The sequence below is a fragment of the Cottoperca gobio genome, chromosome 20 (genome assembly GCF_900634415.1).
Source record: "Cottoperca gobio chromosome 20, fCotGob3.1, whole genome shotgun sequence".
NCBI classification, from domain to species: Eukaryota; Metazoa; Chordata; class Actinopteri; order Perciformes; family Bovichtidae; genus Cottoperca; species Cottoperca gobio.
Genome location: NC_041374.1, coordinates 12,293,645 through 12,310,823, shown reverse-complemented (window position 1 = coordinate 12,310,823; position 17,179 = coordinate 12,293,645). Strand labels below are relative to the sequence as shown.

The 17,179-nt window shown below is 41.5% G+C and overlaps 2 protein-coding genes across 4 annotated transcripts; one reads left to right on the top strand and one right to left on the bottom strand.

Moving 5' to 3' along the window:
- The first annotated feature begins 227 nt into the window (after positions 1-227).
- ngdn (neuroguidin, EIF4E binding protein) lies at positions 228-3,915 on the top strand. Its single transcript, XM_029457799.1, has 11 exons — positions 228-288; positions 572-631; positions 1,136-1,207; positions 1,471-1,608; positions 1,693-1,777; positions 1,884-1,936; positions 2,137-2,248; positions 2,400-2,574; positions 2,708-2,861; positions 3,460-3,520; positions 3,769-3,915. Exons 1-11 carry the CDS (start codon positions 268-270, stop codon positions 3,786-3,788), a joined length of 951 nt encoding a protein of 316 aa, XP_029313659.1. The 5' UTR covers positions 228-267; the 3' UTR covers positions 3,789-3,915.
- A 637-nt stretch (positions 3,916-4,552) lies between these two features.
- Positions 4,553-16,900, bottom strand: pabpn1 (poly(A) binding protein, nuclear 1). Of its 3 annotated transcripts, none has more exons than XM_029457505.1 (7): positions 15,982-16,124; positions 14,039-14,147; positions 13,262-13,329; positions 11,892-11,998; positions 10,578-10,665; positions 9,751-9,932; positions 4,553-5,119 (listed from the first exon to the last, which is right to left on the bottom strand). In XM_029457505.1, the coding sequence occupies exons 2-7, from the start codon at positions 14,112-14,114 to the stop codon at positions 4,924-4,926; spliced, it is 717 nt and encodes a 238-aa protein (XP_029313365.1). In that variant the 5' UTR covers positions 14,115-14,147; positions 15,982-16,124; the 3' UTR covers positions 4,553-4,923. The 3 variants fall into 3 exon arrangements, with proteins under 3 accessions (XP_029313365.1, XP_029313363.1, XP_029313364.1); XM_029457503.1 differs by lacking the exon at positions 15,982-16,124 and adding an exon at positions 16,420-16,900 and having other exon boundaries at positions 4,554-5,119; XM_029457504.1 differs by lacking the exons at positions 4,553-5,119; positions 15,982-16,124 and adding exons at positions 5,682-6,256; positions 16,420-16,899.
- Positions 16,901-17,179: the final 279 nt, after the last annotated feature.

Genomic DNA, 17,179 nt, shown 5'->3' with positions numbered 1-17,179 from the left:
TCTACAGATGATGTATGGTTTCACTGCTATTAATATTGACAATCTTTGTTTGTTTTTAGTTTTAAAACAAATTCTGTTACACGGAAATTCAGCCACTTTTAGTTACAGGTCACATCAAATAATTACCTACTTTTTATTCGTTTTATTGTTAAATGTAATCAGTACAGTATGAGCGCTAATAATTTAACATGCGACATTATAACAAGCAAACCAAGCTTTCTGTGTCTAATGTCCCTTTGCGGCTTCCGTAGACTGCATTGAAACAAAATGGCTGCCCCTGTTGACAACGTGAGTGTAGCTAAGCTAGCTGCGAGTTAATAAAACTATTGTTTTTATCTTTCTACAATGTATGTTAATATTATAGACATTTCCGATGATTTAACGCGTATACTTATTCTATATTTTATACTTGAGATTGAAAAAAGCAAGTGATAACACTTATTTTGTTTTTAATGACTTAAGTTAGCTATTTTGCCACTAGCTTACTTACTTTTAGAAGCATTTCTACTACATTATCCATATTTTACTAGCAGTTTCAAATTGTATTTCTGACATGTTTTCTTTCTGACAGAATTTAATTGAAAGTGATTTGCCTGCAGCTGTACAGCTGCTGAGTAATCTCACCGAACAGGTAAGAACTGCGTGTCCGTAATATTAATGTTCTGTAGTAGAACATATGGAGTCCTTTTGAAATGGTTAAAAACTATTACAAACAAATGGCACATTTTAATCTGGTGTTGACATATTACAGAAGATTCAAGATTCAACTTTGTCATCACATAATGATAGAAGTGTGTCTTCTGTTAGTGTCTCACAAACAACATAAACACATACACCCACGAAAGACTCTCATACAATTACACTACAGTTTATTAGGCCTGTTTTAAAATGGATATTTCAGTGGAAATTAAATGTTATTGTAAGCACACTTTTAAAGGTCTCAGGGTTGGGTTTGATTGGTGTCTGTGGTTTTGGTCGCATGCTTGAGAATAACATTCTTATAATCCCGTTGTTGTATTTGTGTTGATTGATCTTGAAGGTATGGTATGTCTCTTTCACCAGAGTGATCATATGTAACCATAGTTATCATGGTCGCTTGTATCGCGCTGAAACACGATGTCGCTTTTCTCTTCAGGTGACCTCAGTTACAAGTCATGTCCGCGAACTGATAACCAAAGTCAAAAATGGGGCGTTTAAGACATCATCGGTGAGTTGGGACTGAACTGTTATTAGAAACCCAGGACGGCCATGGACAAAGAGGAATTGTGTTTCCCTGGTTGCCAGTGCAAAACAAAATAAAATAAAACATAAACATAAGATACAAGACAGGGTGCAAACATATAGTGCAATAAATATTAACAAATGTGCAGTAAAAACAGTTTTATACTTGCAATAACAAAGTTGTTAGAGAGTTTTTCAAGCCTGTAATGTAATAAAGTGTTGAAACAAACTAAGGAATTGTTTTCTCAGGGTTTGTCTTTCTTGGACCTGCGGTATCACCTGCTGCTCTTCTACCTTCAAGACCTCACTCACCTGATCAGCGTCAAAACAGAAGGAGGCAAAATAAAAGACAGTGACGCCTTGACCAGACTGCTCACAATAAGAACGGTGAGATGATTGTAAAGACGGAACGCTAATAATAAAGAAGCTTTTTTTATTCTTCGAGCATCTAATTCCTTCTCCTGTGTTAAGGTCCTGGAAAAGATGCGACCGCTGGACCACAAACTTAAGTACCAGATTGATAAACTGGTGCGCACAGCGGTCACCGGCAGTTTAGGTAAGAATTGTGTTTGTTGCGATGAATGCATCCAGCAATGATTCTGTTCCCTGCCCTCCATGTTTCACAGGTTTCACTGTATAACAATGTCCTTTGTGGATTTCAGCTGCAAATGACCCGCTGCAGCTGCGTCCTAATCCTGAGAATCTCATCAGCAAAGTAAGAGCTGAATATCCTGCTCATTGTAACCCGTTATGTATCATACTGCAAACTGTAAACCAAGCAACACATTTTTTGTTAATTGCTTCTTCTCTATAAAGAAACATTTCTGGGCTGCCATTGATTTTATTTATTTGGGATATAAACGCACATTATTGTTACCGTCTGAGTGACTTTCCTTCTTTTGCTTCATCCACCAGTTGAGTGAATCTGAGGAGTCTGAAGGTGAAGATGACAATAAGACTGAGAAGAAAGCAGCCCACTCTAGTGGCAGGAAATATGTACCGCCAAAGATTGCCCCAGTGCATTATGGTAATGTCATTTGTCTTTTCAAACTGTTTTCTGCTCCGATGCTTGTCATATACATTTTTCCATTACTTATTTGATCAGTGCTTTTTTCCTCTGTAGCTCATGTGCATCAAAATAAAGTCCAAACATGTTCATCTCCCCCTGTGTTCTCCAGACGGTGACATTACAGAAGCAGACAGGAAGAAGGCTCTGTCAGAGCGTCAGCGGCGAGCTGCGCTCAGAAGCTCTGTGATCCAGGAGCTGAGGCAGCAGTACAGCGACGCTCCAGAGGAGATCAGGGACAGACGAGACTTCCAGAGCGAGCGGGAGAGCCGCGACGAGCAACACAGGTGTTTACTTGTTTATTTTGTTGGAACAGGTTGGATGAGAAGCAGGATGTAATGACAGACAGTGGGGTTATAAACGTTACTGTAATAACAAGAAGTGTATAACATGTCTTTTTTTTTTTTTTATTCTTCAAAGGAAAACTTATGAGGAGTCGATGATGGTGCGTCTCAACATGCCACAGCGTCAGAAGAACTCCAGAAAGAGAGACGGGATGTCCATGTCCGGCCAGCTGAGCGGTATCACACACTTCAGTGACATCTCAGCTCTGACAGGCGCTGAGGGAGGACAGGTGAGCTGACAGACGTCTTTACACCAACCTGGGGGTCATAACTCTCTGAGCCACATTTTAAAACACTGCCGTTAGTGAAATCTGAATATATTTAAATACCCCTTCGGAGAGGCTTTACTGTGCGTTCGGCTCAGGTAAAAGCTTTATTTAAGCAGTAGACTTGAGAGACAAAGGACCACCAGCACAGTTAATGTCGGACAGAACACTTCTGGCCTGTTATACCTGGTGTGCTCATACGTTTGTGTCTTGGGGACTCTGTTGTCTGGTGCGCTGGCAGTGCTGTTGGCAACACTTAAAGCCTCCACAGGGTTGGCTTGCCATCCCACTCTGTACTGTTTCCTGTCTCAATTCACTTTCTGCTGTCATAAAAAGTAGTAATGAGTTAAAGTAATGACCAGCCTCGGGCTGCTTGCAGATGTGGAAAATTCATTCAGCTAAATGTATTTGGAAAATTCATTATGTTTAGATTTTGGACTAAACGCTGTTGCTAACAGGCTTATGTCTTTGCAGGATGAATGGGAGCATTGTGGCTTGTTTTTATTTCGATCACATTGTTAATGTGGCGGCTGGTTCTAACACTTGATCTTTATTGCTGCAGGATGGGAGCTCTCGGCCCAAGAAAAAGAAGAAACTCATGAAGAAGAAAACCAAAAGAAAAGGTTAGGACTTTCAAATATACAAGTTCATTTCCTGACATTTATAAAAAATGATAAATTGACTGTTATGTAATTGTCCAAAGAACTACAACATTGACCGTGTCTGCATTTCATGCAACACCACGACTAAGTAATTGTCAGTTTACAGCTTATTTTAGATTCAGATGTTGTGATTCAAAATCAATAGAATATTGAGACATGAAGAAGCAGCAATAATTCATTTTAATCCTGTCTCATGTCCTTCTCTGCAGCTTTCAAGAAGCACAAATAGACCTGAAACGTGACGTCGGATGATGAACAGCCAGTTTGTTACTAAGTCAGTTGTGCTACAATCATAAATTCCCCACCTCTGCATAGTGTCTGACTTTGTTTGTGGAATAAACATTTACTGTTTACTTATATTTGTCACTTTTTATTCATCTCCATTAGAGGGCAGTCATAGTGCCTCCTTTGCCTCCATTTGAGTGAATTGCAAGATTATTTGTGCCACTAGGAGACATAATGTAGAGGACATTTTGGGATATTTCAGTTTGATTTTCACCTAATTGCTTGAGATGCTGATTCAAGGCCTAATCCCAAGATTAAGGCTAAAAACAAAATAGGCAATTATTTTATTTTACTCCAACCAGTTAGACCCATCACTTCAGCTGTAGGACAAACAAGTATAATAAAACAAATGGCATTTCTCTACCGAGTGCAGTTTAGGGTTAGGTCATAGTAGCATCAAACCTTAACATCTCAGATATGGTATCTTGTGTTTAATTATTAAAAGGTTTGACCTGAAAAGATAAACCCCAACCACCTAATATTGCTTGTAAGTTATATTTTTTATATTTATTTTAAATCATTACTTAAAACCATCACTTAAGACCAGAGGGGGCAGAACGAAGTCACAACAAACAGTCTCATTTTTACACAATGTCTTTATTTTTTTTTTCTCTAATTACAGACTCATGGGTTAAAAATAAAAAAAAAGCAAAACATTTCTCAAACCCACTCCCCTTTTCAAAGAAAGAAAAAGTCTCCACACAAACCCCCACCCCCGACTTTCCCCACCCTAAAATAACAGCTCCGGCCCACTCCATTTATTAAATTAATAAATCAATGCCGTTAGCTTGTCAGCCTTCCTCAGACAAGCCGTGACTGCACTGCGCGTAGTCAGAGAAAGGGGGCGTCTTAAGGTCCGCACTGTACACCCCAAAAAAACACCCTCGTCTCTGGTCCTGCCTTCCTCACTGTCACGCAAACTTGCCTGCCACTCCGCTATGTAGGCTTCAGCTCTCTGTATATAAATCATGTGTTGGATTGGCTGCCTGTTAAGTGCCGTTTGTACTGCAGTGTGCTGTGGTGTGTGTGTGTGTGTGTGTGTGTGTGTGTCGAAGTGTGATAAAGGTCTAAAAGCATCATCAGCGTTTGCTGTTGTAGTAAATGCCCCCCGCAGCAGGCCTGTGGTCGCCCTGTCCCCCTCCCCCACCCCCCCACACGGACAGGATGGGGTGAGTGTGCATAGCGGGAGCAGAGAGAGAGAGAGACGCTGCGGAGACAGTGGGGGGGGCCTGTGCCACCTGGGGAGGGGTCGTCAGCCTCCACTGGTCCTGAAACCTGAAACGACAAGAAGTGGTCTAATATACAGAGAGAGGACGGGGGAGGGGAAGGAGGAGAGACGGGAGACAAGGAGCACAGAGGGAGAGGGGGGAGGGAAGGAGGGGTTGCACGAAATAAAAACATTGATGCCTGTCAAAAGAATAAAACGAGCTGTGGTCATGCCTGAGTTGGAGGTGACAAGTATGGACGAGCGGCAAGGAGGTGGCAGCAGGAGGAACCCCGCCCACGAGAAAAAAAAAAAAAATCTATGCATGTACAATCCCACTGAACACTGAAGGTCCATCACTGTCCAGAGAAAAACACAATCCATGGTTTGATGAGCCAAAGAGGAGGGGAGGGGGAGAAAAAGCATGAGTTATAAAATACAGCGAGGGTAGGGGTGAGAGGCAGAACGGCAGACACAGAAGGGGTTTAGGGAGGGGTAGGGAGGTAATGATATACTCCAAACCACAAACTTAAAAACACAACAAATATTCTGGCTAGTGGACGTTTCACATATGTACGGTACATTAAAAAAATCAAAAAAATAAACAGTATATTTTCTTGTTGCCGTTTCCCCCCCCCCCCCCCCCCACGTTTTTTTTTTTTTTTTTTTTCTTGTTTTGGTGGTGGTGGAGGGTGAGTGGGTGGGCTGTGTTGGTGATGGTGTGAAAGCAGGAGGTCACAGCCAGACCAAAGGAGACACATCTGCAGCCTGAGATACCACCATCTTCTCTTTCCCCCACATGCCCCCCCCCCCACACACACACACACTTCCCTCCCCTCAAAAACCAACAAAAAACAAAGAATTCTGCCACTGTATTTTTTCCCCAATGGCCAACTGATACCTTACCAGGGGTGACTGCATCAACCTCCGCACACGCACGCTCACACACAATCGCACACTGCGGCCAGTCAGTCTCTCTGTCCAGGAGAAGTTTTTTTTTTTTTTTGTCTTTTTTCTCTCTTCTGGGGTTCTCTTCTTTTATTGTTGGGGAAGGGGAGGACTTTTCTGTGTGTGTGTGTGTGTGTGTGTGTGTGTGTTTTTTTTGTTTAAATGGGAACAGAGAGGGGAGAGGGTTGATAGTATGGGAGTGTTGGGGAGGGAGGGGTGTTTAGTAAGGGGAATACCACGATGTTGTTCGCCCTCGGCCCCTGGAAAAGAGAGAGAAAAAGAGGGTGAGTTTTTTCTGGTTGGCTTAAGACTGACACCAATTTCCTGGTGTGATATAATATATGTATGCGTGTATATATATATATATATATATGCGAGTGAGTGTGTGTGTGTGTGTGTGTGTGTGTGTGTGTGTGTGTGTGTGTGTGGGTGTGTGGCCAGAGAAAGGGTCTGCAAACTGAAGGGGAAAAAATATATTTATATCAAAAATAAATGACAGAATGTTTAGGACAATGTTCACAATTCACTAAATCGACATACCATCTTAACGGTATTGGGCCTTTGAGCTCACAAGGGGTTGTGTTACAACAAATCCATCTGGAAGAATAGACTACAGCGCTGAAAGCAGCTTTGTGAAGAAAGGAAAAGTGTTTAATTTCCAGATATTGGAATAATGATTAGTGTGTGGGTGTGAGGGGACAGCAAAGGCACTTTCTCTCCCTCTTTCTCTCTCTCTCTCTCTCTACGAGAGCCGCCTCTGGGGTCACTGTAGGGAAAGACCTTGAGGACAAACAGCACCACACATATGCCCCCAGCAAGACACAGTGAACATACATACACACATACTTGACAATTTGGGGAACGGGACTCACAACTGCTCCATTATTACACACAAAAGCCAGGCAGCAGCAAACCTTCCACACACCCTCTCCTCTCTCACATACACACATCATTCAGTGGCAACAAACAGAAAAAAGGTCACACTGGGACTGAAGCCAGTGGTTGTCAGACTAGATGCTGAGGTCAGGCTGCAGTAATGAACCCTTGTTTCTGGGAGTGAACGCTGTAAAGGGGAATCTGGGTTGGAGTGTGTGTGTGTGTGTGTGTGTGTGTGTGTGTGTGTGTGTGTGTGTGTGTGTGTGTGTGTGTGTGTGTTGGGGGGGGTCATGTACATGCAAGGACATACACTCTACACAAGCACAGGAAAGCCAAGATATTCTTCCACATCATGAGTACAGTATGTGCGTCTTCTGGCTCACATCAAAACCTTGGCTTTTCACTATGTCAATTTGGGAAGATAACAATGATGAATGCAATGCTGGAGAAATACTCTCTGCAGCCAGAGGCCAATTACTTAAGTGCATGTAAACATGAAAAACAGTTAAGGTGCAAGGATTTGAGGTGCTACACAGATGCCACTTTATGTTATGTTGTAAAAATAAAATGTGCTTGCATAGAAAACACTTATTGAATCTTATCTTCTTATAAACAAAGCCAACGCTTATACTTTAATGAAAACTACGTCTTGTGAAATCTTCCCAAGCACACAATAGGTCAATGCAAAGATTTTGTGTTTTTCTTCACCATGGATGTGTTCCAACAACAAGACAAGGCACACGTGAAAAATGTTATTCGGTTCGGATCTGAGCACCATTATGTTAAACTGCAGCATAGTCTTAAGTGGATGAATTCCTAATGTAGCGCCCAGACAGTCTGCAAGAAGTGATCAAGGCCATTTCAAGTGGAACAACTCCCTGCATGCTATTCTCTGTAGGTGATTAGAACACATTAACCAATGCTGTTAGATAATGGGAAGCTACACTATGCGGTTATCAGTAATAAACTGGAGGGTTTTCTGCGATTATGATTACAGTCATATTACTTTTGGCAATAACAAAAAATGTCATGACCTTGAAAGGTTGCATCTGTGACTGCAAAAACTTAACAACCTTTAAAGTCAAAGGAAAATAATGTTTTAAGTCTTTAAGCTGATAAACTACTCATTACTATCAGTACTCTCAGCTTCTGGAGACTTGATTTAATATCAACAACGCCTCAGCTTCTCCCCAGATCTGTGTGCCTTGCCCTGCCGCTCGGCAGCGAGTGAACTGGCAGGGTTAGGGTTTCTTGGTATGTGTGGGAGTGGCCGGGGTAAGTACACAGAGTGATTAGAGAGATTCTGACCTTGAGGTTCAGACACTTTCTCACACAATGGAATGAATAGAGATGTAACCCTTTCTTGTAGTTATTTAAAAAGGCAGCCTTGCTGAAATGGGAATTCATTGCACAAATACTCAAGTCAAGAGCAAGGGCAAAACTGAAACGAGACAAATACACAAGATAAAATGAATAGAATAAATAGGGGCTCGTAAGAAGAACTTGGCAAACTGTTTAAACTGGCTAAAATAAACAGGCCTCTGTATGAAGCCATGAGGCTCTTTCCAAAAGAACTGCTGCAGCATCTTTTTTATGGAAATCTTCTCTGTTGAACATTAAGTATTAAGCAACAGCCAAGGCCTAAAGGTTCCAGATGTGTGGTAGGGTTGATCAAATCAGAATCTCTGTCTCAAAGCTCAGTGCGTGCGTGTTGGGAAGTTGGCATGCTGATCAACTTGTTTGGCACCACACCTCCTTTGTCAGTCTCAAAAGAAAAAAAGGATGGCTCCACGGGGCTTATATGGAGACACTAGTGAGATTCTTTGTAGCCTTGATTTCTTACCGCCTTTATTTTACATGAAAAAGGGAAAGTCGATTATTCAATTATGCTCAAAAACATCTCAGATAGTTTTTTGCATCATAAAGTTAATAGTTAACTGACAAGTGTTCGTAGTGGCCTTGCAGTAGAAACCAGACTAGAAAAGATTCACAGGGCCCCACGGCAGAGCTCTGAATTAAAGCCCATCACAACACCATGTAGAAAACCACCAGAATCCCAGTGCACAACACTCTGATCAACACCAGGCTTATTCTGCTGTTCAATATGGATCACAGTAATGGCTGCAATGAGGCAGGTTTTGAACATACTATTGATGGGATGGAGCGTCAAACAGCTGTCAAACTGCAGCAGAAGAGTGAAGCGATGCTACGGGTCACTGTACTGATAGTCGCACAGCTAAAACTCTGTTTGCCCTTTCCTTGCCATAACGGTTCCAAGTCCAAATGACATCCCATCTTTCTAAAAAGACATGAACATTAAATGCAGTGGCTGGAGCCACCAGTACCTTTGCGTTATCATTAAATTGATAAGACTGCATTGGCACTGACCAACATAGTTCCAACTAATGCAGAGTGTATGTACAGCCTGGGGGAACAAGCTGATGTGCACAGAGTCCGTTTGCCTCAGTTGAAATGGTTTTATGTGATGTGGCATGCAATGAGCCCTCAGTCCAACAACTTGACTACATGTACCTGTGTTTCTACCACAGACTCAAATACAATCTCTACACTGCAATAAAGTTGATAGCATGATGAAATATGATTATGTTCCAACTGGCTGTAATATTTACACTCCACAAAATTCAGGTCTAAAAAGTAATTAGCTTATCTCCTTAGCTGAATCCCTTGTCGGTACAACAAATACCAATAAAATGCACCATAATTGCAGGAATACGTAAATCTTAACAACGGCTGCTAATTCTGGCTGTCATGATAGTTTGCCTTGTTTGTCTGTACTGAGCAAACAGTGAGGTGCAGTGCATGCAGGTGCAGTGTTCTCCCACTGCATCACAAGAGAGGCGTCTCAGCGTCAGCTCACCTGAAGGCCCGGCCTCTGCCTCTTGGTGGTGTGTAGCCACTATAGTAGCGTGCACGCGACGAAAAGCTTCCTCCACCTCCTCCTCCTCCTCCGCCGCCTCCTCCGCGTGACCGGAACCGAGCCCGTGGAAAGCCGCGGTCTGTGGTGCTGATGCCGGGTCTGTTTGTTCTCTTAGCACCCACCTGAGGAGCGAGAATCAAACAAGGATAGTTGCATAAACTAACATACATCACTCTTGTGGCTTTTGTGTTTTCAGATTTAGAGAAAACCCACTTAAATTGCTAATAGTTTAACTCAAATATGATTTATAGCTCATTCCAAAAATGTTAAATTACTTTCTGGTGTCAGATCGGAAATATAAAAAAAGATCCATTTTAGGTTTGTGTGGATGATTCCTTTTATCAGTAGTTCCAATCATGTTCTACGATGACAAAAGGCATATAAAGCCTTTCATTCAACAAAAATTGCACATCAGCCAGTTTCAAAATTAGGAAAACTTTGACCATAGAGCAAGAAATAATCATTAAACAAGCTGGCTGCAACGAGTATGGAGGTAAAACATTGTAACCATATTTCTATGAATCCCAAAGGACTCAGCCAACTCCAAACATCTGCTAAATATAGCCATCAATGTATATCCTGTAGTTATTTTGTTGCGGGAGTCACTTATTTTGGATACTTTCAGTTCATTTGGTAGATGCTACAATAATCAGATCACAAGGGATACCATGTTCACACTTTTATGTTTTCTTCACAATGGTGTCCCTTTTGTCATTCTGAACTACAACCAGTTAAGACACTAAAGTTCAAATATGAAAATATCTTACCTTTATCTGCCTTCCCCTGAAAAGGGACTCGTCCAAAGCCATGGCTGTCCTAACAGACTCTTTGTCTGCAAACTCAATATAGGCAAACCTGAAGGGAAAAATAAAAACTTTATTTCTGCTTAATTGTCACTTTGATGAATAGTAGAATAAACTTGATGAGCCTCAGTTGTCCTTATTCGAATATATTCATGTAATATAAGTATAATTACAACACCAAGCTGACAGCATGTATGCGTGGACAGTCATACCAAAAACTAAAGTTTTGTTACATTTCTCTTAGCTTTATACGGGACATAGATTATTGTATGACGCCATGGGGAGGGTGGAGAGAGGAGGAAGACCGTTTCTCATTCATATCAGAGGAGTCCGAACATCTCCATGGTCTTCATCTTATCTTTAGCCCCACGCACCCAGAACCCTTAAGGTTACGTGTCTGGGGTGTGATGCCCAAATCACACATTTCTCCATGTCCAATAAATATCTAATCACAAAACTACGTATTCAAATGCAAACAAAAAGCAGCAACATGCAGAGCATGACAGCATCAGTATCTTGTAGGACTGCCCCTTCTTTACTGGTCCTAACCGTCGACTAAGACATTTTTAATGCTTTTTTTCATGCTGAATTACTCAGTTTCAAAAAACTGATCACATCTCTGGTGAACGCAAAATTAAAGTGGTGATCTTACATAATTCTGTGTAGAAACTCAGTTTTACAGATCTGTCGATTAAACAAACTAATCGAGTATTCGACTGAATCATTTGACAAAGAATTTCTTTAGTCAGGAAAGCTGTAGATTATTGTTGGAAGTACCACTGATGTAATTAAGAGGACCACAAACATCTGAATGGTAAAAGCAAATCTACTCGACTAAAAAGTGAATAACTAGTATGCATGTCAAGTTAAAAGACTTTTCTGGTGGGATTTAATGCAACTTTTATCTACAGAAGAATCTATGCTGACAGCAACGGATACCAGCTTTTTGTATTTGCTTTTTTTAATAAACAAAAAGGAAAAGTGAAAGCAGAACTCACAAAATGTTGACAGTTGTTCAAATCTGGTCCCAGCCAACCATTACTGTTGATCCCTGGCTTTTTTTTTTAACAAAAGCAATCACATTCAACCATCCAGCTTTATTGAAAACTTCATAATTTGTATTGATGCTTAATAAAAAAAATCTGTCCACCCACAGTTCTTTTTTTTTCTTTCTCTGCTATCAGCGGGACTTTGGTATATTTGCCACACAAGAGAATGATGATTCACTGGTTCATACACTGCACCGTTAGAAGATACAGGTGAATGGTGAAGTGTTACCCTTTGGGATGCCCTGTGTATTTGTCACATAGGATGGTGACTCTGTTTACTGAACCGCAGCCATGAAAGTGAGCCTCGAGCTCTTCTGCCGTGGCACCGTAGTCGACCTGAAGAAACACAAGATAAAAAGGTTAGACATCAAGAGAGCGGCATTACCAATACTTCAGCAGGTGCACTTACAATCAACATTCAATTTTTTTTATCAGCTTAAGCTTCAACATTTGTGTTTGTCCATTAGGCACATCCTAGACTAAGAATCAAAAATGTAGATTTTACTTATAATGGAAGAATAAAAACCTTCAAAGACAGATAGCAATAGAAACACAATTGTTAAGTATGGTGACTATAAAACAGTATTAACACCCTTTGTGTTTGTACAACATGAAATCACAGAAGGCTTATTATAGATTTGAAACGGAACTAGGTCAAATATCTCAAACTGAATAAAAGCATTTCTACAAATTGTTGTAAATCAAGCACAAACACAATCATTGTTTTATAGGTATTAATAGATATTGAAACTGAATATCCTCAAGAGTTCAGTAAGGGAAGACTATGGCACAGCTTTGATTCAGTCTATAGCAAGCAGCCCTAAATAAAATGTGTGTGAGGAGGGCACCAAAAGGCAACACTGAAGAAGCAACCGGGCTCCATGACAGAGATGAAAGACACTGTGGATAAAACAATTGTTGCCCGGGTGCTTCAGTCGCAGCTTTGTGGCAGAGTAGCAAAGAGAAAATAATTTGCCAGGAGACCGAGTGGAAGACTCAAACAATGCGCTTGGGAGTCATTTGGTCAAGACCACAACCCAAAGATAATGGCAAAGCTACAAAGTAATGAAATATGTCCCGTAAAGCATCTTCAACAATATGTGAATACTTAAAAACAACAATATTACAGTCCTTGAGCTTCCAACACCTAAATCCAAGGACACAAAATCAGCACAATTTACCAACCAAGTGCTGGTAAAATATGCACGTGGCTGGTAGATTTGTGTCACTCAGCAGATAAAACACTGGTAATCGATTACCACTTACTCACTAGCCATTTGGCCGATGGGCAAAAAGTTACATTTTGCTCCCTGGTTGCAGGACATAAAAACTGCTTCTCACTCAGTCCCCAATGTTTTTGCCAAAATAAAAAATGGGGGAAAACTGCAGTGTCCAGATGCACAAAGCTGGTCCAATCCAGAATAAATCCATCCACCGTTTAAACCAATAAAAACCCATTAAGAGTCCAAGAGGGTTAGTTCTTATAGGCACTTTACAATTCTGTGCCAAAACCTCTCTATTTATTTTTACATCACCTCAAAGGTTGCAACAAGAAACGAGACGGGGCCAAAATGGCATGTTTACGAGACAATTACTCACATTTCCAACATAAATAGATCTGCCATCTGCTTCCATCTTTTCCTCGATGGACATGATGACAGGGCCGACTGCACAGGGGAGAGAGGGGGGGGGAACAAATCTACATGAGCAATTAAACATTTCAACTGAAGCAGAAATATTCAAAACAGTTTCTTAAACAGCATGTTGTGAAATAAAGTGCATCTACTACTGCCAAGTCAAATGACAAGAATGGATGAGTGGTGAGAAGTTGCCTCGCTTTTCTTTTAGCTGACAACTGAAATCTTTACACGTTTCAGGACTCTACGGTACGACATTGTTACTTTCATCCACTACCATTCTCTCTCTGTGTCTTGTATTTTTGTGGTGTTATATCTTCAATATAAAAATTGATTTGTAACTTGAGCATTAAGTAATTGATCTTTTATTAATGCATCAGTTGGAAACGATAGCACACTGCAGCTCTTGCAGTTATTACTTTATTATTGTATTGTTAAATTAAGTGTACAGCAATAAGACAAACAAGCATGCTTTATAAACCATCTCATGCACCAACTATAGATGAAGATGTCTAACCTAACAAGGATGGACATGTAGAGGGTTAATAATTCTATGCACAAAGCACTTATCGGAACACATATTTTAATATTAGAAGCAGTTAGTTTGGAGTTACTGATTGAATGTGGTTGATGTAATTTCTTTAGAAGGCACAAAAGAGGATCTGATTATTATGATATTCTTCCTTTATTCGTTGATTTGACAGTAGAGAGAGATAAGAAATGTGGACAGAAAACACACCTGGTGGGGGGCTGAGATTCATCTGTTTCTCCACCTCGTTCTGGAGCTCCTTCAGCTTCTCTGCCTCTTCCTCCATCTCTCTCACACGGGCTTTGATTGCCTCCAGCTCCTGCAACACAGACAAATCCCATCCGGTATGTCAGTCCATCGCAAACACAACACACTGAAACATCACATGTGTCACAATGTGGATGATAGTTATGCTTTGTAAACAAATACTGACCAACTACCAAATCTAGCTATGGAAATGTCATATTCTTTCAAAACTCCAGACAACTCCAGTGAAATAGAGCTGCAGCAATTAGTTAACTAACCGACCAACAGAAAAGATAGCCAAATATTTTGATTATCAAGTAATTTTTCATGCAAAGAATTTAGAAAATGCTGATTTCAGGCACTCAGGTATGGCGATTACCTTCCTTTCTCTGTTTCATATCATATTAAACTAAATATCTTTGGACTGACAAAACAAGACTCATAACCTTGGACTTTGAAAGGGGGAACATTTTTGTCACCATTTACTGACCAAACACTAAAATCGAGGAAATAATGGGCAGATTAAATAGATAATGAAAATAGCATAATCCTTATTTGCAGCCCTGCAAATAATCAATACTAAATTCAAGACAAGTTGTTTACTATACATACACTTATAACATAAATATGTGCCAATTTCTCTCCACTATAAATACAATGCATCTGGCTGGCATCACTGTGGGTTCATGGACCTGACAATAAGCATTTACCATTTATTAATTTGGACACTGAACACATAGTTCCTGATAAGAAAATTGATTTGCTGCCGCTACTACAACTGAAATTCAATTAATAGTCTTTTTGGAAAGACAACTGGAATTGTATTTGGGGCAGTGATGAGACATAGTGAAACCAACAAAACAATTACTGCCAAAAAGATATTCCTATAGTGAACAGAGAGATGTCCTCACGTGGGAGTGGACCCCACTGTCCAACAGTGGTGCACTGCAGCACAGTGGGAGTCATTCCAGCTCCATCCAGGCCAGTGCTGACATGATTTGTAACGTAAAGGCTCTTTGTACATCTGGGTGCAGTGATACAGACACCCATAATAAATTCAGGTCTTCTCACCAGACAGAAGGGAGTGAAGAGGCTGCACAGCGACATACTGCATGTGGTGATAAAGGCACCATCATTTCGCAGCCATCCGTCCTTTAGCTACATGCATCATAGAGCATGACGAGATCATGGAAGAGGAGAACGTAATCCACGTTCACAGAAAAACTGTTAAAAAATAAACCACCTGACACTGAACCGGTGTTACAATTTTTTGTCGCATATTCAGTGTGAGCTCCTTGACTCTCCTCCCTTCTCTCATTCACGCAAAACATTGACGGATGCAAACGCAGCCCCTCAAATACCGCAACCCCCTGCTTCTGCAGTGTACGCCGCTTTCTCACTGCCCGACTAGACAGTACTCAAACCTCAAAACTCACCTGGGCATGCTGCATAGACATTATCAGGGATTATGCACCAGTGTGCAGGTGTGGAAAATTAAACTCTGCACCTTGAACCATCATACAGCCAGTCCTATGTCCAACTGATGCGCAATACCAACCATCGTCTCTACAATAAAAGATAAAGATGACCAGGTGCATGTCTGTCTCCATCCTAGATTTGTTAAAATAAACTAGCTTGTTAGCATGTCAGGGTCCTGTCATGGCAAAGTATTGATAAGGCTAGCAGGCTAAACGTAGTTTAATGTGCAATTTCCACATTTTATTTCGTGATTGGTGATTACCGTTGACATTTCCTCTGGTCATTTTAGCTGCAGCACTTGATGCTGGAGCTTGCGATAAGCTAATGTTAGCCTGCTGACGCTTGGTCATTTACGTGTGCACATACCGGTTTCTGGAATGCAGCAGCAGCATAATGGGGAAGGTAAATGCAAGAAAATATGTCATTACCGTAAACAGGTCGCCTTCTCAAGCAGGTAGACTCGCACAGCGGCGGCTAATGGCGACGGCCTGTCCTACCCTCGCCCCTGAATGTCTCCTGCATCTCAGTCTCGCATTTTTTTTTTTTTAAACGAGGATTCCCCCCCCCTCCCTCCAACAGTCCGAACTGCTCCCTGGCGCAGAGAAACTGGCGCCGCTGTTGCGCCAAGATGGCTGCCGACATCACGCATGTCACCACCCATTTCTACTGCACTGCGTGAACCACAATGGCGGTTAATATAGAACTGGCGATAGCAGTAACGCACACGGCATGTGACCCAAGATTTGTGGACAAATATCAACAAATGTGTTGCCTGATTTGACTAACTCACGTACTGCACCTTTGCCATATAACGTGCCCTGGTAACCATGTGGGCTCTTACAGCTGAAACAATGCCCTTCACTTACCGGGTCTTCAATCGCGGCCTCTCCCTCTTCTAACCCTGGTTCTTCATCACCAACACCCGGGTCTTCCAGCTCGGGATGTCCGGGGTCTGAATCTAGTAGAGATTCCTCCGCCAGTCCGTTACCGAACTCCGCCATCGCCCTGTTACAACTGTACCGACGCGCCTCGTGGCCAAACCAACGTTGCAGGCCCCTACTCACGCACAAGGGGGTAGAGTGAGCGGGGCGGCGGAAAGAAAAAAACGGCGGAAAACGCCGCTTAGTAAAGTTAAAATGGGGAATAAAATGCTAGCTACAGTTCCAGCCACCAGTCAAACAGCATACCACGATGAAAAAGAACTGCTGTTTCACTCGCTATCTTTGAGCAACGGTCCTAATTTACGAGAGAGAACCTAGTTTATTTACTTAAATGTGTATAAAAAAAGGCGAGGACTCTACGCGGAGCGGCGGCGTCCTTTCAGTTCAGAAATGGAAGCTGGGGGCGGAGTCATGTATCACTGCGGCCGTAAGACTCTCAATCCTATTGGTCAGTGGATGGTTCTAGACAAACCTTTTTGATGTCTGCAGCGTTCCTATTGGATAATCGGGCAGGACTTTCCGGTTCCCAAATCGCATGTGTGCTTTTAATTGGATTACGTTTCTGTCAATCATATCCCTGTCAGCGGTAAGTAAACTGGCAAAGCCAATTGTTCAGCAAATTAATTCCAGGCACATTTGATCGTGTCATATAAATTGTCTCCTCTAGTGTGACTTGAATGACCTT

Excerpts from the sequence above, each read along its gene's own strand:
- pabpn1 (XM_029457503.1), bottom strand. The coding sequence starts at position 16,554 with ATGGCGGAGTTCGGTAACGGACTGGCGGAGGAATCTCTACTAGATTCA. Across the intron at positions 11,999-13,261 it reads GATCTATTTATGTTGGAAAT|GTCGACTACGGTGCCACGGC; the intron begins GTGAGTAATTGT and ends GTGTTTCTTCAG. Across the intron at positions 9,933-10,577 it reads TCAGGGGAAGGCAGATAAAG|GTGGGTGCTAAGAGAACAAA; the intron begins GTAAGATATTTT and ends CTCGCTCCTCAG.
- ngdn (XM_029457799.1), top strand. The coding sequence starts at position 268 with ATGGCTGCCCCTGTTGACAAC. Across the intron at positions 1,778-1,883 it reads AGCGGTCACCGGCAGTTTAG|CTGCAAATGACCCGCTGCAG; the intron begins GTAAGAATTGTG and ends TGTGGATTTCAG. Across the intron at positions 2,862-3,459 it reads CAGGCGCTGAGGGAGGACAG|GATGGGAGCTCTCGGCCCAA; the intron begins GTGAGCTGACAG and ends TTATTGCTGCAG.